Source organism: Lissotriton vulgaris, chromosome 7 (genome assembly GCF_964263255.1).
Source record: "Lissotriton vulgaris chromosome 7, aLisVul1.2, whole genome shotgun sequence".
Taxonomy (NCBI): domain Eukaryota; kingdom Metazoa; phylum Chordata; class Amphibia; order Caudata; family Salamandridae; genus Lissotriton; species Lissotriton vulgaris.
In genome coordinates, this window is record NC_141695.1 from 1,768,568,411 (window position 1) to 1,768,582,940 (window position 14,530).

General features: G+C 45.3%; 1 protein-coding gene across 1 annotated transcript in view; it reads left to right on the forward strand.

Annotated features, from left to right (window-relative positions):
• The window catches only part of LOC147706630 (uncharacterized), a 153,747-nt gene extending 140,518 nt beyond the window's left edge, over positions 1 to 13,229 (forward strand). The window contains exons 4-5 of the mRNA XM_086929641.1: positions 12,909 to 13,046; positions 13,126 to 13,229. Coding sequence (XP_086785767.1) covers positions 12,909 to 13,046; positions 13,126 to 13,229 — 242 coding nt within the window. The remainder of the gene's footprint in view (positions 1 to 12,908; positions 13,047 to 13,125) is intronic.
• The last annotated feature ends 1,301 nt before the right edge of the window (positions 13,230 to 14,530 follow it).

Here is a 14,530-nt window from a genome sequence, read left to right on the forward strand (position 1 = left end):
GTTCAAGAAGGGCCTAATAGAACTATTCATCAGAATCTACCCTTTTACTCCAATCTCTTATTTGTTCCAACTAAAAAGTTACAAACTCAGGTATTACAGTGGTGTCACGAAAGTCAATTGGCAGGTCATCCTGGAATCACAAAAACCAAAGAACTTCTGCAAAGAAACTTCTGGTGGCCAACTTGGAGTAAAGATGTTGTTTCTTTCATACAAGCCTGCGATGTTTGTGCTCAAGCAAAAGGGGAACATGGTCAAAAAAAAGGTCTTCTGCTTCCACTTCCCACCCCGACACAGGTCTGGGAGGACATTGCGATGGACTTCATAACTGATTTACCAGAGGAGAAGGGTATGACTGCCATTCTCGTAGTAGTGGATCGTTTATCTAAGATGGCCCACTTTATTGCTTGCTCTAAACTTCCAACCTCTTCTCAACTAGTCCAATTATTGTTGGAACACGTGGTGCGTTTGCACGGTCTTCCCAAGTTCATAACTTCAGACCGTGGACCACAGTTCATTTCGCAGTTCTGGAAAGCCTGGTGTACTGCTCTCCACATTAAAACTAACACTTCCACTAGTTTCCATCCTGAGTCAGATGGGCAGACAGAACGAGTTAATCAAGTCCTAAAACAATATTTGAGATGTTTTCTGTTCAAAAAGCAGGGTTCCTGGTTAGCTCTGTTATGGGAAGCTGAGTTTGCGTACAATAATCTACAGAATGCCTCTACAAATCTGTCACCATTTTTTGCTGTTTATGGCCGGCATCCTCATTTCTCGCCTTTACTACTAGCTCATCCTAAAACCAATATACCATCCTTGGATTCACATTTCCGAGAAATGGAACGTGTTACTAAGGTCTTGCGCACTAATGTGTTGAAAGCTAAAGCCTCTTACAAAAAGTTTGCAGACAGAAAAAGGCAGAAGGGCCCAGATCTTCACATAGGAGACGTGGTTTGGCTTTCTACAAAGAACTTTCAGTTCAGAAGACGTTATAAGTTCCATCCAAAATTCATTGGTCCATATAAGGTGATTCAGTGTGTAAATCCTGTGACTTACAAACTTCTCCTTCCGAAGGGCATGAGAATTCATCCAGTGTTTCACATTTCCCTGTTAAAAAAGGCAACTGCCAAGAGGAGGGCTCGTCCTCCGGCGTTATGTGTGAAAGGCCAGGATGAGTTTGAAGTGCGTTGCATTAAGGATTGTAAACGTGTCAAAGGGAAACTATGGTATCTGCTTTCCTGGAAGGGCTACGGACCTGAAGAGGATTCTTGGGTGTCCGAGGTGAACGTTCATGCCCCTCGTTTAGTACGATTGTTTCATACCAAGCACCCGGTCTCTCAGTTCTGAGCCTCAGGGGGGGGGTGTCTCCATTTTTGTTGGGGGGCACTGTCAGGATCCCTATTTCAACTGTCTTTTGTACCCTGTTTTCTTGCCTGTACCGTACCACTGATCGTTCCACTATATGTATATTATAGAGTCGTAGTATTTATTCAGTGCTGTGCCAATGCTTTTGCGCTGTACCAATGCTCCTTTGAGCTGTGTCAATGCCTGTTTGATCTTTTCCTCTTGCCAATGCTTGTTGCAACTCACTTGGTAGAGCTTTGCGTGTTACCGCCTTACCAATGCTTGTTGGCCCCAGGGCTTCTGAAGGTCTTGTTCGAAATTGCTGCCGAGGTCTTTTTTCCCTCTGCAGCCCCTGTACCTGCAAACCTGGACTATAAAAGGAGCCACGCCCAGGTCTCCGTGCGGATTATTCTTTGCCGGTTCCCGAGTTTGGAGGTCTCCTGTTTCCTGTCTTCGTTCCTGCGCTGTGGACTTCTCCGCTGTTCCAGTTTCCAGATTCCTTGAATGGTAGTAATCTACCACGAATATCCGCTTGCTGAAAACGCAGGTAGGATTTATCCTTTTCTGTTCTTGGTACCAAGTTCTGAGTTGCCGGCTGGTGATTTCTTCGAGGGCGCTCGTCAAGCATCGCGCGAAGGGCGTTTCCCTGGCAACTTAATTTGCTTTGACTTATCGAACGATGTCACTTAACTCAAACTGCTGAATCCAGACTTTGCCTGATTGTTCTTTCACTTCAGTTTCAATTTTGACGAGACAGTATTTCTAAAGTGTCAAGGAACTTTGTTCTCATTCAGTCTTCTTTGGGAATGTTTCAGTCAGTGCTGTGAAATTAACAGAGTGGTTACAATTTTGTATAGAACCCTAAAAAATGCTGAAGTCAAACGTTATATTTGTTATGCTGTGAATGCTGTGAGGTTAACAGTGATTTGCCTTCCAAGAAACTTTATAGTTGTTATGCTGTGAGATTAACGGAGATTTGCCTTTCAAGAAACTTTTCATGTGAGTTGGTTAATAATGTTCATTGCCAATTGAAACCTTGATCTCTCAGTGAGGCTAGAGCTGAAGCTCCTGTAGTTGTTCTGAAACTGTGCCAACTTGCTTAATTGTCTATAAAAACTTCTTATTTGAATGTCAGCCATTCTTTTGCTTCTTTGGTCAAATTATGATTTTGGTTCCAGGTTATTTCTATATTGAAACTCACCTTACCTTGTCAAGACTAACTTACTAAGTGGGGAATCAGAGGTGCTGGAAGGTGGGGTTTTGTGGATTGCTTCTGAGGAACTCAAGAGAGCCTAAACAAACAGGATCCTGACACCCGGGGGCAGATCAGGGGTAAAAACCCCCTTCCTACCCCTCAAAGACTCTCCATTTTTTGTTTTGGGGGCATTGGCATGTCCATTTTGGGCAGCCCCGACCATACATATTAAAATAAAATACCGGGTGCCTAGTGGGCTTTTTACACCCTGGGGGTGGCAGATTGAGGGCTAGTAGCTTCATCTGCCCCTGGGGTTATAATTGTGGGTAGGGGCATGCTTATTGTTGGCATACCCATCCCTCTTTTATAATGAAAACTAAATCCATGGTGTCCAGTGGGCTTTCTGCCCCTCCTAGGGTGGTAGATCAGCGGTAATCACCATCATCTGCTTCCGGTGGGGTAGAAAGCTTGTCACTTTTGTTTTTGGTGGTGGGGGCCTTCAGCATGCCCATTATGGGCAGCACCCACCCCTCGATTATAAAAAAAACAATCCCTGGTGCCTAGTGGGCTTTCTGCCCCCAGGGGGGCATTTCCGGGGCTATTACCCCACCTGTGATGCAGGGGGGAAGAAAAATTGTGCCAATATTTGAGAGGGGTGGGGGCATTATAATGGTCATTTAGGGCAGCCCCCACCCTTAAGTTTGCACACACAAAAAATATCTTGTTGCCTAGTGGGATTTTTGCCTCCCCACTGGGCATATCAGAGGCTATTGCCCGCATTTGCACCCCAGGGGAGGGCAAAAAGACTGCCAATATTTCAGATTGGTGGGGGCATTATAATGCCCATTTAGGGCAGCCCCTACCCCTATCTTTTCATGCAAAAATAACTCTTGTATCTAGTGTGCTTTCTGCCCCTCTGGGGGGGGGGGTTGTAGATTGGGGGCTATTGTCCCATCTGTACCCCAGGGGGGAAGAAAGACTGTGTCAATAATTGTGAGGGGTATGGGGCATTATAATGCCCCGTAAACCCCTAGATTTGCTCACCCAAAAATATTCATGGTGTCTAGTCTGCTTCCGTACCCCAGGGGGGCCTATTATGTGCTATTGCTCCCATCTGTGCCCCATGGGGGGCAGAGAGACAGTGCCAATATTTCAGAGAGGTGTGGGCATTATATTGGCGATTTAGGACAGCCCCATCTCTAAATATGCACACCAGAAAGAATCCCTGGTGTCTAGTGTGCTTTACGCCCCCATGTGGGGGACAAGAAGACAAATTATTTTAATGGGGGGAGCAAATGCCCTTGCCCAAGGGGCTGCTCTCCCTTCCCTGGTGTTTAGTGGGTGGATCCCTGCCTGGGGATCGCCCTCCTGTGGCCATCCCCAAGCAGGGATCCACTAGGGAAGAGTACCATTGGAAAGGGGAGATTGTCCCCTTTCCAATGGCACCTCTACCACCAGCCTACGTGCTTGGTGGCTGAGATAGCCCCAGGATCACATAGGCAGTAAAATTGATATGAGCCGTTCGGCTCATTTCACTTGCAGTTTCAGTATAATGATGTAGGCGTGCCTTGCGCGACGATTGTCACTACACTGAAACAAAAAAAATGCCTCAGGCAGCTGGGGAAGTTCTTCCAGAACTTACGAGGCAGAATGAAAAACATAAAATCCATCTGCTGATTACAGCAGAGGGCTTTCTGACTTCTGAGCCGAGGACGCAAGGGTTATGTACTTGGCACAGCAGCCCTGCAGCCGAGGACATATTCAGCCGAGGACATAACCATTATGTCCTCAGCTTGCTAGGGGTTAATAACCAAAGTCTGAAAATTCAGCCTGGATAGCTAGAGATAACTCATTTTAGGCAAATCAGAACACAGTAAGTAATAATAAACTACATAGCACTATCCTACTTTTAATAAATCCTGCAGCAGCTTCTACGCTGTTGCTGTCTGGAAACACTACAATGTGAAATGTTATTGGAACAATGATCCATACACCAGAGAATTGTTGCCAGGCCATATTGGAAATACATCTGGGTACTTGATACAAGTATCTCTAACCCATCCCCTGGATGGAGGTCGTAGCACTGTATAGTCTATGTTTCATCTATTGACACATTCACCTGACGGGAGACAGATTTGAGCATATCCATTTCAATCTTTATTTCAATCTATAGATCATCAAAGATATACAAACAATAAAATCGTTTCGCAAATCAATAAAACATTTCTTATAAAATTACACTGCTACACATTTATCAATTCATCATCACAATAAGGTTAAGAATCAATAGTAGGGTTAAGTTTGTTTAAAAGGCCTGTTCTGTTTCCAAAAGGCGATTGCGAGTGAACCACATTGCTGTTAGGTACTTTGCCACTGCGAACACAATTGGGGGACACACATCAGTTTTTAAAATTCTGTACGCAGGAAGGAACTGTCTGAAACCCAGATTTTTTAAAGGGGGGATTAGCCAATATCTCCTGATTCTTTTGTAGGCTTTGCAAAAGAAGACCACATGTAGATCATTTTCTTTAGATTGCGCACATGCCGGGCAGTGCTCGGTAGTCTGGGAAGAAGACCAGGAGCTAGTGAATGATCTAAGGGGAAGTGTGCCATATCTCCATTGCAAGAATAGCTTTCTGGTCAGCACAGGAGTTATACCATCCAGAACACATTCCAATAAGTAGAAGTCTTTGCTTTGGATGAATGAGTTCGTTAAAGATCCCTCACGCATTGTGTTCAAGATATTAGACAACTTTCAGTCATAGTAGACTTTTGACAATACCTTGCGTGGAATCCTGGTGCTTGCATTTGCCGGGTCAGTCCAAAGTTCTGATAGGTCCAGGCTCTCACAGGAACTTTTTATGTATCCAAGCCATTGGATGTTGGAGGCTTTTGGTAAAGTTAAAAACTCCTGGAGCTCCATTCTGTAGTTGATAAGATCTTGGCTGCTCCATAAACGTCGCCAGAAGGTTTGTGGTTTAAGACCCAGTTCGTCTGCAATTGGCCTAATACCCAAATCCATTCTCAGTGGAAGTAACGGGGTACTTGGTGGGAGAGCTGCCAACTGCCTGATGAATTTATTTTCCGTGCTTGTTAAGTTTTTGGCAGAGGTGTGCCTCTGCCAAAAATTGCGATTCTTAAAATGCTATGCAACAAGCATTCAGTTTTTGCAAATTCTCCTTAATAAATCGCAAATTACCACCAACTTCAAGTTGGTGGTAATTTGCGATTTCTTTCATAGATGCACTTTTTGGCATTTGTGAAGGTGCCATATGGCGCACATACATGCCCTTAGGGCATGTAAGCACACATGTTCATTTCAGGGGTGCATCAGGGTTTCCTTATGACACCCTTGCACCCTTGAAATCATTCTCAATTTGCGATTCGCAAATAGTGAATCGTAAATTGAGAATGACTTCACATTCATTCCTATGGGCCTCCTGGCCCATAGAAATGAATGGGAAAGTATTCTTTAATTGCGATTTTGCAATTTGCTAATCGCAATTAAGTAAAACTAAGAAATCGCTATAAAATTGCGTTTTTGTACATACATCCTTTTTTGCAATTCTCAAATAGCGATTTCTAAAAACTCGCTATTTGAGAATCGCAAACACAGATGTTGATACATATGTCCCCAATAGTCTTGAATTGTTGTAGGCTCTGATTGATAGAGTGGACTGATCGTCCAAAATCTCCAGTGCCCTCTGTAGCTCCAAGATGTAAATGTCAGACCCCAGTTTCCGACTCCATTTTCAATCCAATAGCACATTGTCCTCAGTTACATACTGACAAAGGACCTGATATACCAAACGTATCAATCAACTTGCTTTATAAAGATGCTGCTATAATTCTGTACCTTCAAGATGCATCAGGTATTTAGATGCTGTCAAAAAGTAGTCCCTCGCTTGTAAATATATTTTTTAAGTGATTAGGGACCCCATAGTTAGCCTCTAATCCGGTAAATGAGCAGAAGCCATTTAAGTCATACACCTGTCGAATATTCGGAACCCCATATCGCACCCAGGTCTTTCCGATTGGATCTTGAAACACTACTGGCAAAGCAGGATTTTGCAACAGCAGCGTTTCTTTATTTAAAAAGGCAATTGAATATTTATTACAGATTTCCTGCCAGATACAAATAGCATCCTTCACAACATTGAAGTGAACCCTCTTGAAGTAATTTGGGTCCCGCAGCCGGTATACAAAAGGCTTATATTCTTCCCCCAGTGTTAGCTGATAAGCAGAAAGACACTTGGTCAGGGTCTGCCAGGATTAATAAACAGCACAAGCGCCCGGCGAACGCAGCCCAAAAATACAACTTAAAATCTGGGAGTTGAAATACCCCTCGCTTATATGGGAGCTTTATGAATCCGTTTGCTCGTCTTACCTGCCTGGAACCCCAAATAAAACTTCCACTGGCGACTTCGAGGGGCCTAAAAAATGAATCCGGGACCCGAAAAGGAATTGCACTAAAAACATAAAGAAATTTCAGAAGAATATTCATTTTAACTATTTGCATCATCCAATAATGGTACTGTCAAAACTATGCATCAGTGGAAGAGCAATGAGCCCAACAAAAATAGAAAATGGACTATATACCAGTGGAAGACCTCTAGGCTCAGTAATTCACAATGGACTATGCACCAGTGGAAGAGCGCTAAGCCCAGTAATGGACAATGAACTATGCACCAATAGAAGAGTGCTAAGTCCAGTAATGGTTAATGAACTATGCACCAGCAGAAGAGAGCTAATCCCAGTATTGGACAATTGCCTATGCATCAGTGGAAGAGCGCTAAACCCAGTAATGGACAGTGGACTATGCACCAGTGGAAGAGCTCTACGCCCAGTAATGGACAATTAACTATGCACCAATAGAAGAGCGCTAAGCCCAGTAATGGACAATGGACTATGCGCCAGTGGAAGAGTGCTAAACCCAGTAAGTGACAATGGACTATGCACCAGTGGAAGAGCGCTACTCCCAGTAATGGACAATGAACTATGCCCCAAAAGAAGAGCGCTAAGCCCAGTAATGGACAATGGACTATGCACCAACGGAAGAGCACTGGGCACAGTAATGGACAGTGGACTATGCACCAGTGGAAGAGCGCTTAGCCCAGTATTGGACAATTGACTATGCACCAGTGGAAGAGCGCTAAGCCCAGTAATGGACAATGGACTATGCACCAGTGGAAGAGCGCTAAGCCCAGTAATGGACAATGAACTATGCACCAATAGAAGAGTGCTAAGTCCAGTAATGGTTAATGAACTATGCACCAGCAGAAGAGAGCTAATCCCAGTATTGGACGATTGCCTATGCACCAGTGGAAGAGCGCTAAACCCAGTAACGGACAGTGGACTATGTACCAGTGGAAGACTGCTAAGCCCAGTAATGAATAATGAACTATGCACCAATAGAAGAGCGCTAAGCCCAGTAATGGACAATGGACTATGCACCAGTGGAAGAGCGCTAAACCCAGTAATGGACAATGGACTATGCACCAGTGGAAGAGCGCTACGCCCAGTAATGGACAATGAACTATGCACCAATAGAAGAGCGCTAAGCCCAGTAATGGACAATGGACAATGGACTATGCACCAATGGAAGAGCGCTGGGCACGGTAATGGACAGTGGACTATGCACCAGTGGAATAGCGCTTAGCCAAGTATTGGACAATGGACTATGCACTAGTGGAAGAGAGCTAAGCCCGGTAATGGACAATGCACTATGCACCAGTGGAAGAGCACCAAGCCCAGTAATGGACAGTGAACTATGTACCAGTGGAAGAGCGCTAAGCCTAGAAATGGACAATGAACTGTGCACCAGTGGAAGAGTGCTAATGCAAGTAATGGACAGTGGACCATGCACCAGTGGAAGAGCGCAGAGCCCAGTATTGGACAATTGACAACGCACAAGTGGAAAAGCGCTAAGCTCAATAATGGACAATGGACTATGCACCAGTGGAAGAGAGCTAAGCCCAGTATTGGACAATTGACTAAGCACCAGTGGAAGAGCGCTAAACTCAGTAATGGACAATGGACTATGCTCCAGTGGAAGAGCGATGAGCCCAGTAATGAACAATGGACTGGGCACCAGTGGAAGAGCGCTGAGCCCAGTAATGAACAATGGACTATGCACCAGTAGAAGAGCGCTAAGCCCAGTAATGGACAAAGAACTATGCACCAATAGAAGAGCGCTAAGTCCAGTAATGGTTAATGAACTATGCACCAGCAGAAGAGAGCTAAGCCCAGTATTGGACAATTGACTATGCACCAGTGGAAGAGCGCTAAGCCCAGTAATGGACAATGAACTATGCAACAATAGAAGAGCGCTAAGCTCAGTAATGAACCATGGACTATGCACCAGTGGAAGAGCGCTAAACCCAGTAATGGACAATGGACTATGCACCATAGAAGAGCGCTAAGCCCAGTAATGGACAATGGATTATGCACCAGTGGAAGAGCGCTAAGCACGGTAATGGACAGTGGACTATGCACCAGTGGAAGAGCGCTAAGCCCAGTAATGGACAATGGACTATGCACCAGTGGAAGAGTGCTAAACCCAGTAATGGACAATGGACTATGCACCAGTAGAAGAGCGCTAAGCCCAGTAATGGACAATGGATTATGCACCAGTGGAAGAGCGCTAAGCACGGTAATGGACAGTGGACTATGCACCAGTGGAAGAGCGCTAAGCCCAGTAATGGATAATGGACTATGCACCAGTGGAAGAATGCCAAGACCAGTAATGGACAATGGACTATGCACCAGTGGAAGAGAGCTAAGGCAAATAATGGAGAGTGGACCATGCACCAGTGGAAGAGCGCTGAGCCCAGTAATGGACAATGAACAATGTACCAGTGGAAGAGCGCTAAGCCTAGTAATGGACAATGAACTATGCACCAATGGAAGAATGCCAAGACCAGTAATGGACAATGGACTATGCACCAGTGGAAGAGAGCTAAGGCAAATAATGGAGAGTGGACCATGCACCAGTGGAAGAGCGCTGAGCCCAGTAATGGACAATGGACAATGCACCAGTGGGAAAGCGCTAAGCTCAATAATGGACAGTTAACTATGCACCAGCGGAAGAGTGCTGAGCCTAGTAATGGACAATGGACTATGCACCAGTGGAAGAGCGCTAAGCCCAGTAATGGACAATGGATTATGCACCAGTGGAAGAGCGCTTAACCCAGTAATGGACAATGGACGATGCACCAGTGGAAGAGCGCTAAGACAAGTAAAGGACAATGAACTATGCACCAATGGAAGAGCGCTAAGCCCAGTAATGGACAATGGACTTTGCACCAGTGGAAGAGGGCTAAGCATGGTAATGGACAGTGGACTATGCACCAGTGGAAGAGCGCTAAGCCCAGTAAAGGACAATGAACTATGCACCAATGGAAGAGCGCTAAGTCCAGTAATGGTTAATGAACTATGCACCAGCAGAAGACAGCTAAGCCCAGTATTGGACAATTGACTATGCACCAGTGGAAGAGCGCTAAGCCCAGTAATGGACAATGAACTATGCAACAATAGAAGAGCGCTAAGCCCAGTAATGAACCATGGACTATGCACCAGTGGAAGAGCGCTAAGCCCAGTAATGGACAATGGATTATGCACCAGTGGAAGAGCGCTAAGCACGGTAATGGACAGTGGACTATGCACCAGTGGAAGAGCGCTAAGCCCAGTAATGGACAATGGACTATGCACCAGTGGAAGAGTGCTAAACCCAGTAATGGACAATGGACTATGCACCAGTAGAAGAGCGCTAAGCCCAGTAATGGACAATGGATTATGCACCCGTGGAAGAGCGCTAAGCACGGTAATGGACAGTGGACTATGCACCAGTGGAAGAGCGCTAAGCCCAGTAATGGACAATGGACTATGCACCAGTGGAAGAGTGCTAAGCCTAGTAATGGACAATGAACTATGCACCAATGGAAGAATGCCAAGACCAGTAATGGACTATGCACCAGTGGAAGAGAGCTAAGGCAAATAATGGAGAGTGGACCATGCACCAGTGGAAGAGCACTGAGCCCAGTAATGGACAATGGACAATGCACCAGTGGAAAAGCGCTAAGCTCAATAATGGACAGTTAACTATGCACCAGCAGAAGAGTGCTGAGCCTAGTAATGGACAATGGACTATGCACTAGTGGAAGAGCGCTGTGCACGGTAATGGACAGTGGACTATGCACCAGTGGAAGAGCGCTTAGCCCACTAATGGACAATGGTCTATGCACCAGTGGAAGAGCGCTAAGCCCGGTAATGGACAATGCACTATGCACTAGTGGAAGAGCACCAAGCCCAGTAATGGACAATGCACTATGTACCAGTGGAAGAGCGCTAAGCCTAGTAATGGACATGAACTATGCACCAGTGGAAGAGTGCTAATGCATGTAATGGACAGTGGACCATGCACCAGTGGAAGAGCGCTGAGCCCAGTAATGGACAATGGACAATGCACAAGTGGAAAAGCGCTTAGCTCAATAATGGACAATGGACTATGCACCAGTGGAAAAGCGCTAAGCCCAGTATTGGACAATTGACTATGCACCCGTGGAAGAGCGCTAAACCCAGTAATGGACAATAGACTATGCACCAGTGGAAGAGCGATGAGCCCAGTAATGAACAATGGCCTGGGCACCAGTGGAAGAGCGCTGAGCCCAGTAATGAACAATGGACTATGCACCAGTGGAAGAGCGCTAAGCCCAGTAATTGACAATGGACTATGCACCAGTGAAAGAGTGCTAAGCCCAGTAATGGACAATGGATTATGCACCAGTGGACGAGCGCTAAACCCAGTAATGGACAATGGACTATGCACCAGTGGAAGAGCGCTACGCCCAGTAAAGGACAATGAACTATGCACCAATGGAAGAGCGCTAAGCCCAGTAATGGACAATGGACTTTGCACCAGTGGAAGAGGGCTAAGCATGGTAATGGACAGTGGACTATGCACCAGTGGAAGAGCGCTAAGCCCAGTAATTGACAATGGACTATGCACCAGTGGAAGAGCGCTAAGCCCAGTAATGGACAATGGATTATGCACCAGTGGAAGAGCGCTAAACCCAGTAATGGACAATGGACTATGCACCAGTGGAAGAGCGCTACGCCCAGTAAAGGACAATGAACTATGCACCAATAGAAGAGCGCTAAGCCCAGTAATGGACAATGGACTATGCACCAGTGGAAGAGGGCTAAGCATGGTAATGGACAGTGGACTATGCACCAGTGGAAGAGTGCTAAGCCCAGTAATGGACGATGGACTATGCACCAGTGGAAGAGCGCTAAGGCCGGTAATGGACAATGGACTATGCACCATTGGAAGAGCACCAAGCCCAGTAATGGACAACTGACTATGTACCAGTGGAAGAGCGCTAAGCCTAGTAATGGACAATGAACTATGCACCAATAGAAGAATGCCAAGACCAGTAATGGACAATGGACTATGCACTAGTGGAAGAGAGCTACGCCCAGTAATGGACAACGGACTGTCCACAAGTGGAAGAGTTCTAAGCCCAGTAATGGACAATGGACTATGCACCAGTGGAAGAGCGCTACGCCCAGTAATGGACAATGGACTGTCCACCAGTGGAAGAGTTCTAAGCCCAGTAATGGACAATGGACTATGCACCAGTGGAAGAGCGTTAAGCCCAGTAATGGACAATCGACTATGCACCAGTGGGAGAGTGCCTAGATCATTAATGGACAATGGACTGAACACCAGCAGAAGAGAGCTAAGCCCAGTAATGGATAATGGTCTATGCACCAGCGGAAGAGCCCAGTATGGAATTTCAGAGGAAAGGACCTTGGGGACTAACAACGTTAGAAACACTGGGATGTTTATTCACAATTCATGCATATTTAGGAAACTTACAATGACATAAGTTAGTCTTCATGTGCAAAGCTGCATAGGGAAAGATGCACATATATAACAGGTTGGGAGGGGGCAAGTAATAGGAGTGAGCAGAAAACAACATCCATATTAAATACAATGGACATTACATCAAAATGTGGTGACAAAATTTACACACTGCTATATACTATGTGAAACGAATTTCAAGTGCGTTCATGTGAGGTTATTATTACCAGATTGGACCCATTATTAAATTCATTATTCAGAAACATTTTACATAATAATGCAAATCCTAAAACTATTTCAACAATCACATTTTGACAAATTATATACTGCTGTTGAGGGGTGACGATAAACAGCTCAGAACCTTTAATCGAAAGTACTGGTGTGTTTAAAGAATCTCTTAGACCTTTTTCTCTCTACTCCTTTTCTTCTTCCATTTTTTCTACATTCTTCCTACACCTGCCAAGAGCCGGACGAGCCTGACACTCACAGGTTGTCTCTCTTCTTCAGGGGCTCCTCCTGCTTCAGATGCCTCCTCTACAAGTTGGTGGGTCACTTTGGCGGTGGCTTCAGGGATGCTCCTCGGTGCTGTCGTCGCTGTCCTTGGTGTGTTTCTCTTCTATGAGAAATGCTTAAGGAAAGCAAATGGTAAGAGTCTATTCAAAGTCCCATTTCAAAGTATAAAGCAGTGAAAAAACAGGTGTGATATATTGTGTTCTGCTTTCAGGTGCGACCCCTGGTGGCAGCCATAGAGTCATCCATGAACCTGCTGTAAATTATGTGAACGTGGAGAACGCAAACCGAGTACAGGCTGCAGTGAGTGCATTATAATAAATCTATAAATACATTTGTACAGTCTGTAACCAAGAGCCTACTCACAAACTGCAAAGAGTAACACATATTCTTATCATAGACAGGTATGTACAGATAACAGGCATGTAGCCGAGCACAGACTGCAGTGAGTGCATTGTAATACATCTTTAAATACATATGTTCTACCTGTAACCAAGAGACCACTCTCAAACTGCAAAGAGTGACACATATTGCCATAGACAGATATGTACAGATAAAGGGCATGTAACCGAGTACAGATTGAAATAAGGGACCATTCACAATCTGAAAAGCGTAGCACATATTCTTACTATAGGCAGGTATGTAAAGAGAACAGACATGTATCCGAGCAAAAACTGCAGTGAGTGCATTATAATAAATCTATTAATACATATGTACAGCCTGTAACCAAGAGACCACTCACAAACGACCCAAGATCCATTGTTTTCAGCCTGAGCATTTGGATTTGACACTGTGAAGCACAACTTGATAACCCAGGTTAGCGCTATCTGCTTCTAAGCACTACAAAACGTTTTAGCCTGCAAAAATTCATAACTTCACTTCTGATTATTTGATTTTTGTCTATTTGATCTTGGTTCACTTATCAAAATATTGGCTGATTTTCTAAACTGGTGTGGAGTACTTTTGTGGTGATGTCACCAATTTACTGTTTGTGCTGTGCATAAATACTTTACACATTGCCTCCTAGTTAAGCCTGACTGCTCTGTGCAAAGCTACCAGAGGGTGAGCACAAGTCAATTTAGAGTGTGTCACTGACTTACCCGGTCTAGGAGTGCGGTTCCTGCTTGGACAGAGTGCAGACCTCTGCCAACCAGAAACCCAATTTCTAACATCCACAGTGGCCCATGTTTTGCCTCTGCTCCTGCACCTCTCGCCTGGCCTCTGTGGTTCCTTTATCTATTCCTGCCTCTAGCACTCACCTTTTAATGTCAACTTGCTGATTCTGCACTTCTGACCTACCCTCTGTGGTATTGTATGAGCTACTCCTGACCTTCCCTCTTGCCCGCTGAGTTCAGCTTGTTGAACTTACCCCTTTGACCTGCCCTCCATGGTCAGTGTGCTGCTCTTGTCCCCGTCCACCTTCTCTCTTTGGTTTGTTTTGCTGCCTCTACCTCACCTTGCTACCATCCGAGGTTGGCTTACTGCCCCATCTTTGGTCCATGTGCTGCCACTCTGACTCCAGCCTGCTCTCTAGGGTCCATGTACTCCCACAGTCCCTCTCACCGGGCCTGCTTTTTCTGTGTGCTCCCTCACATCTCGCGAGGTACGTCTGCTTTGTG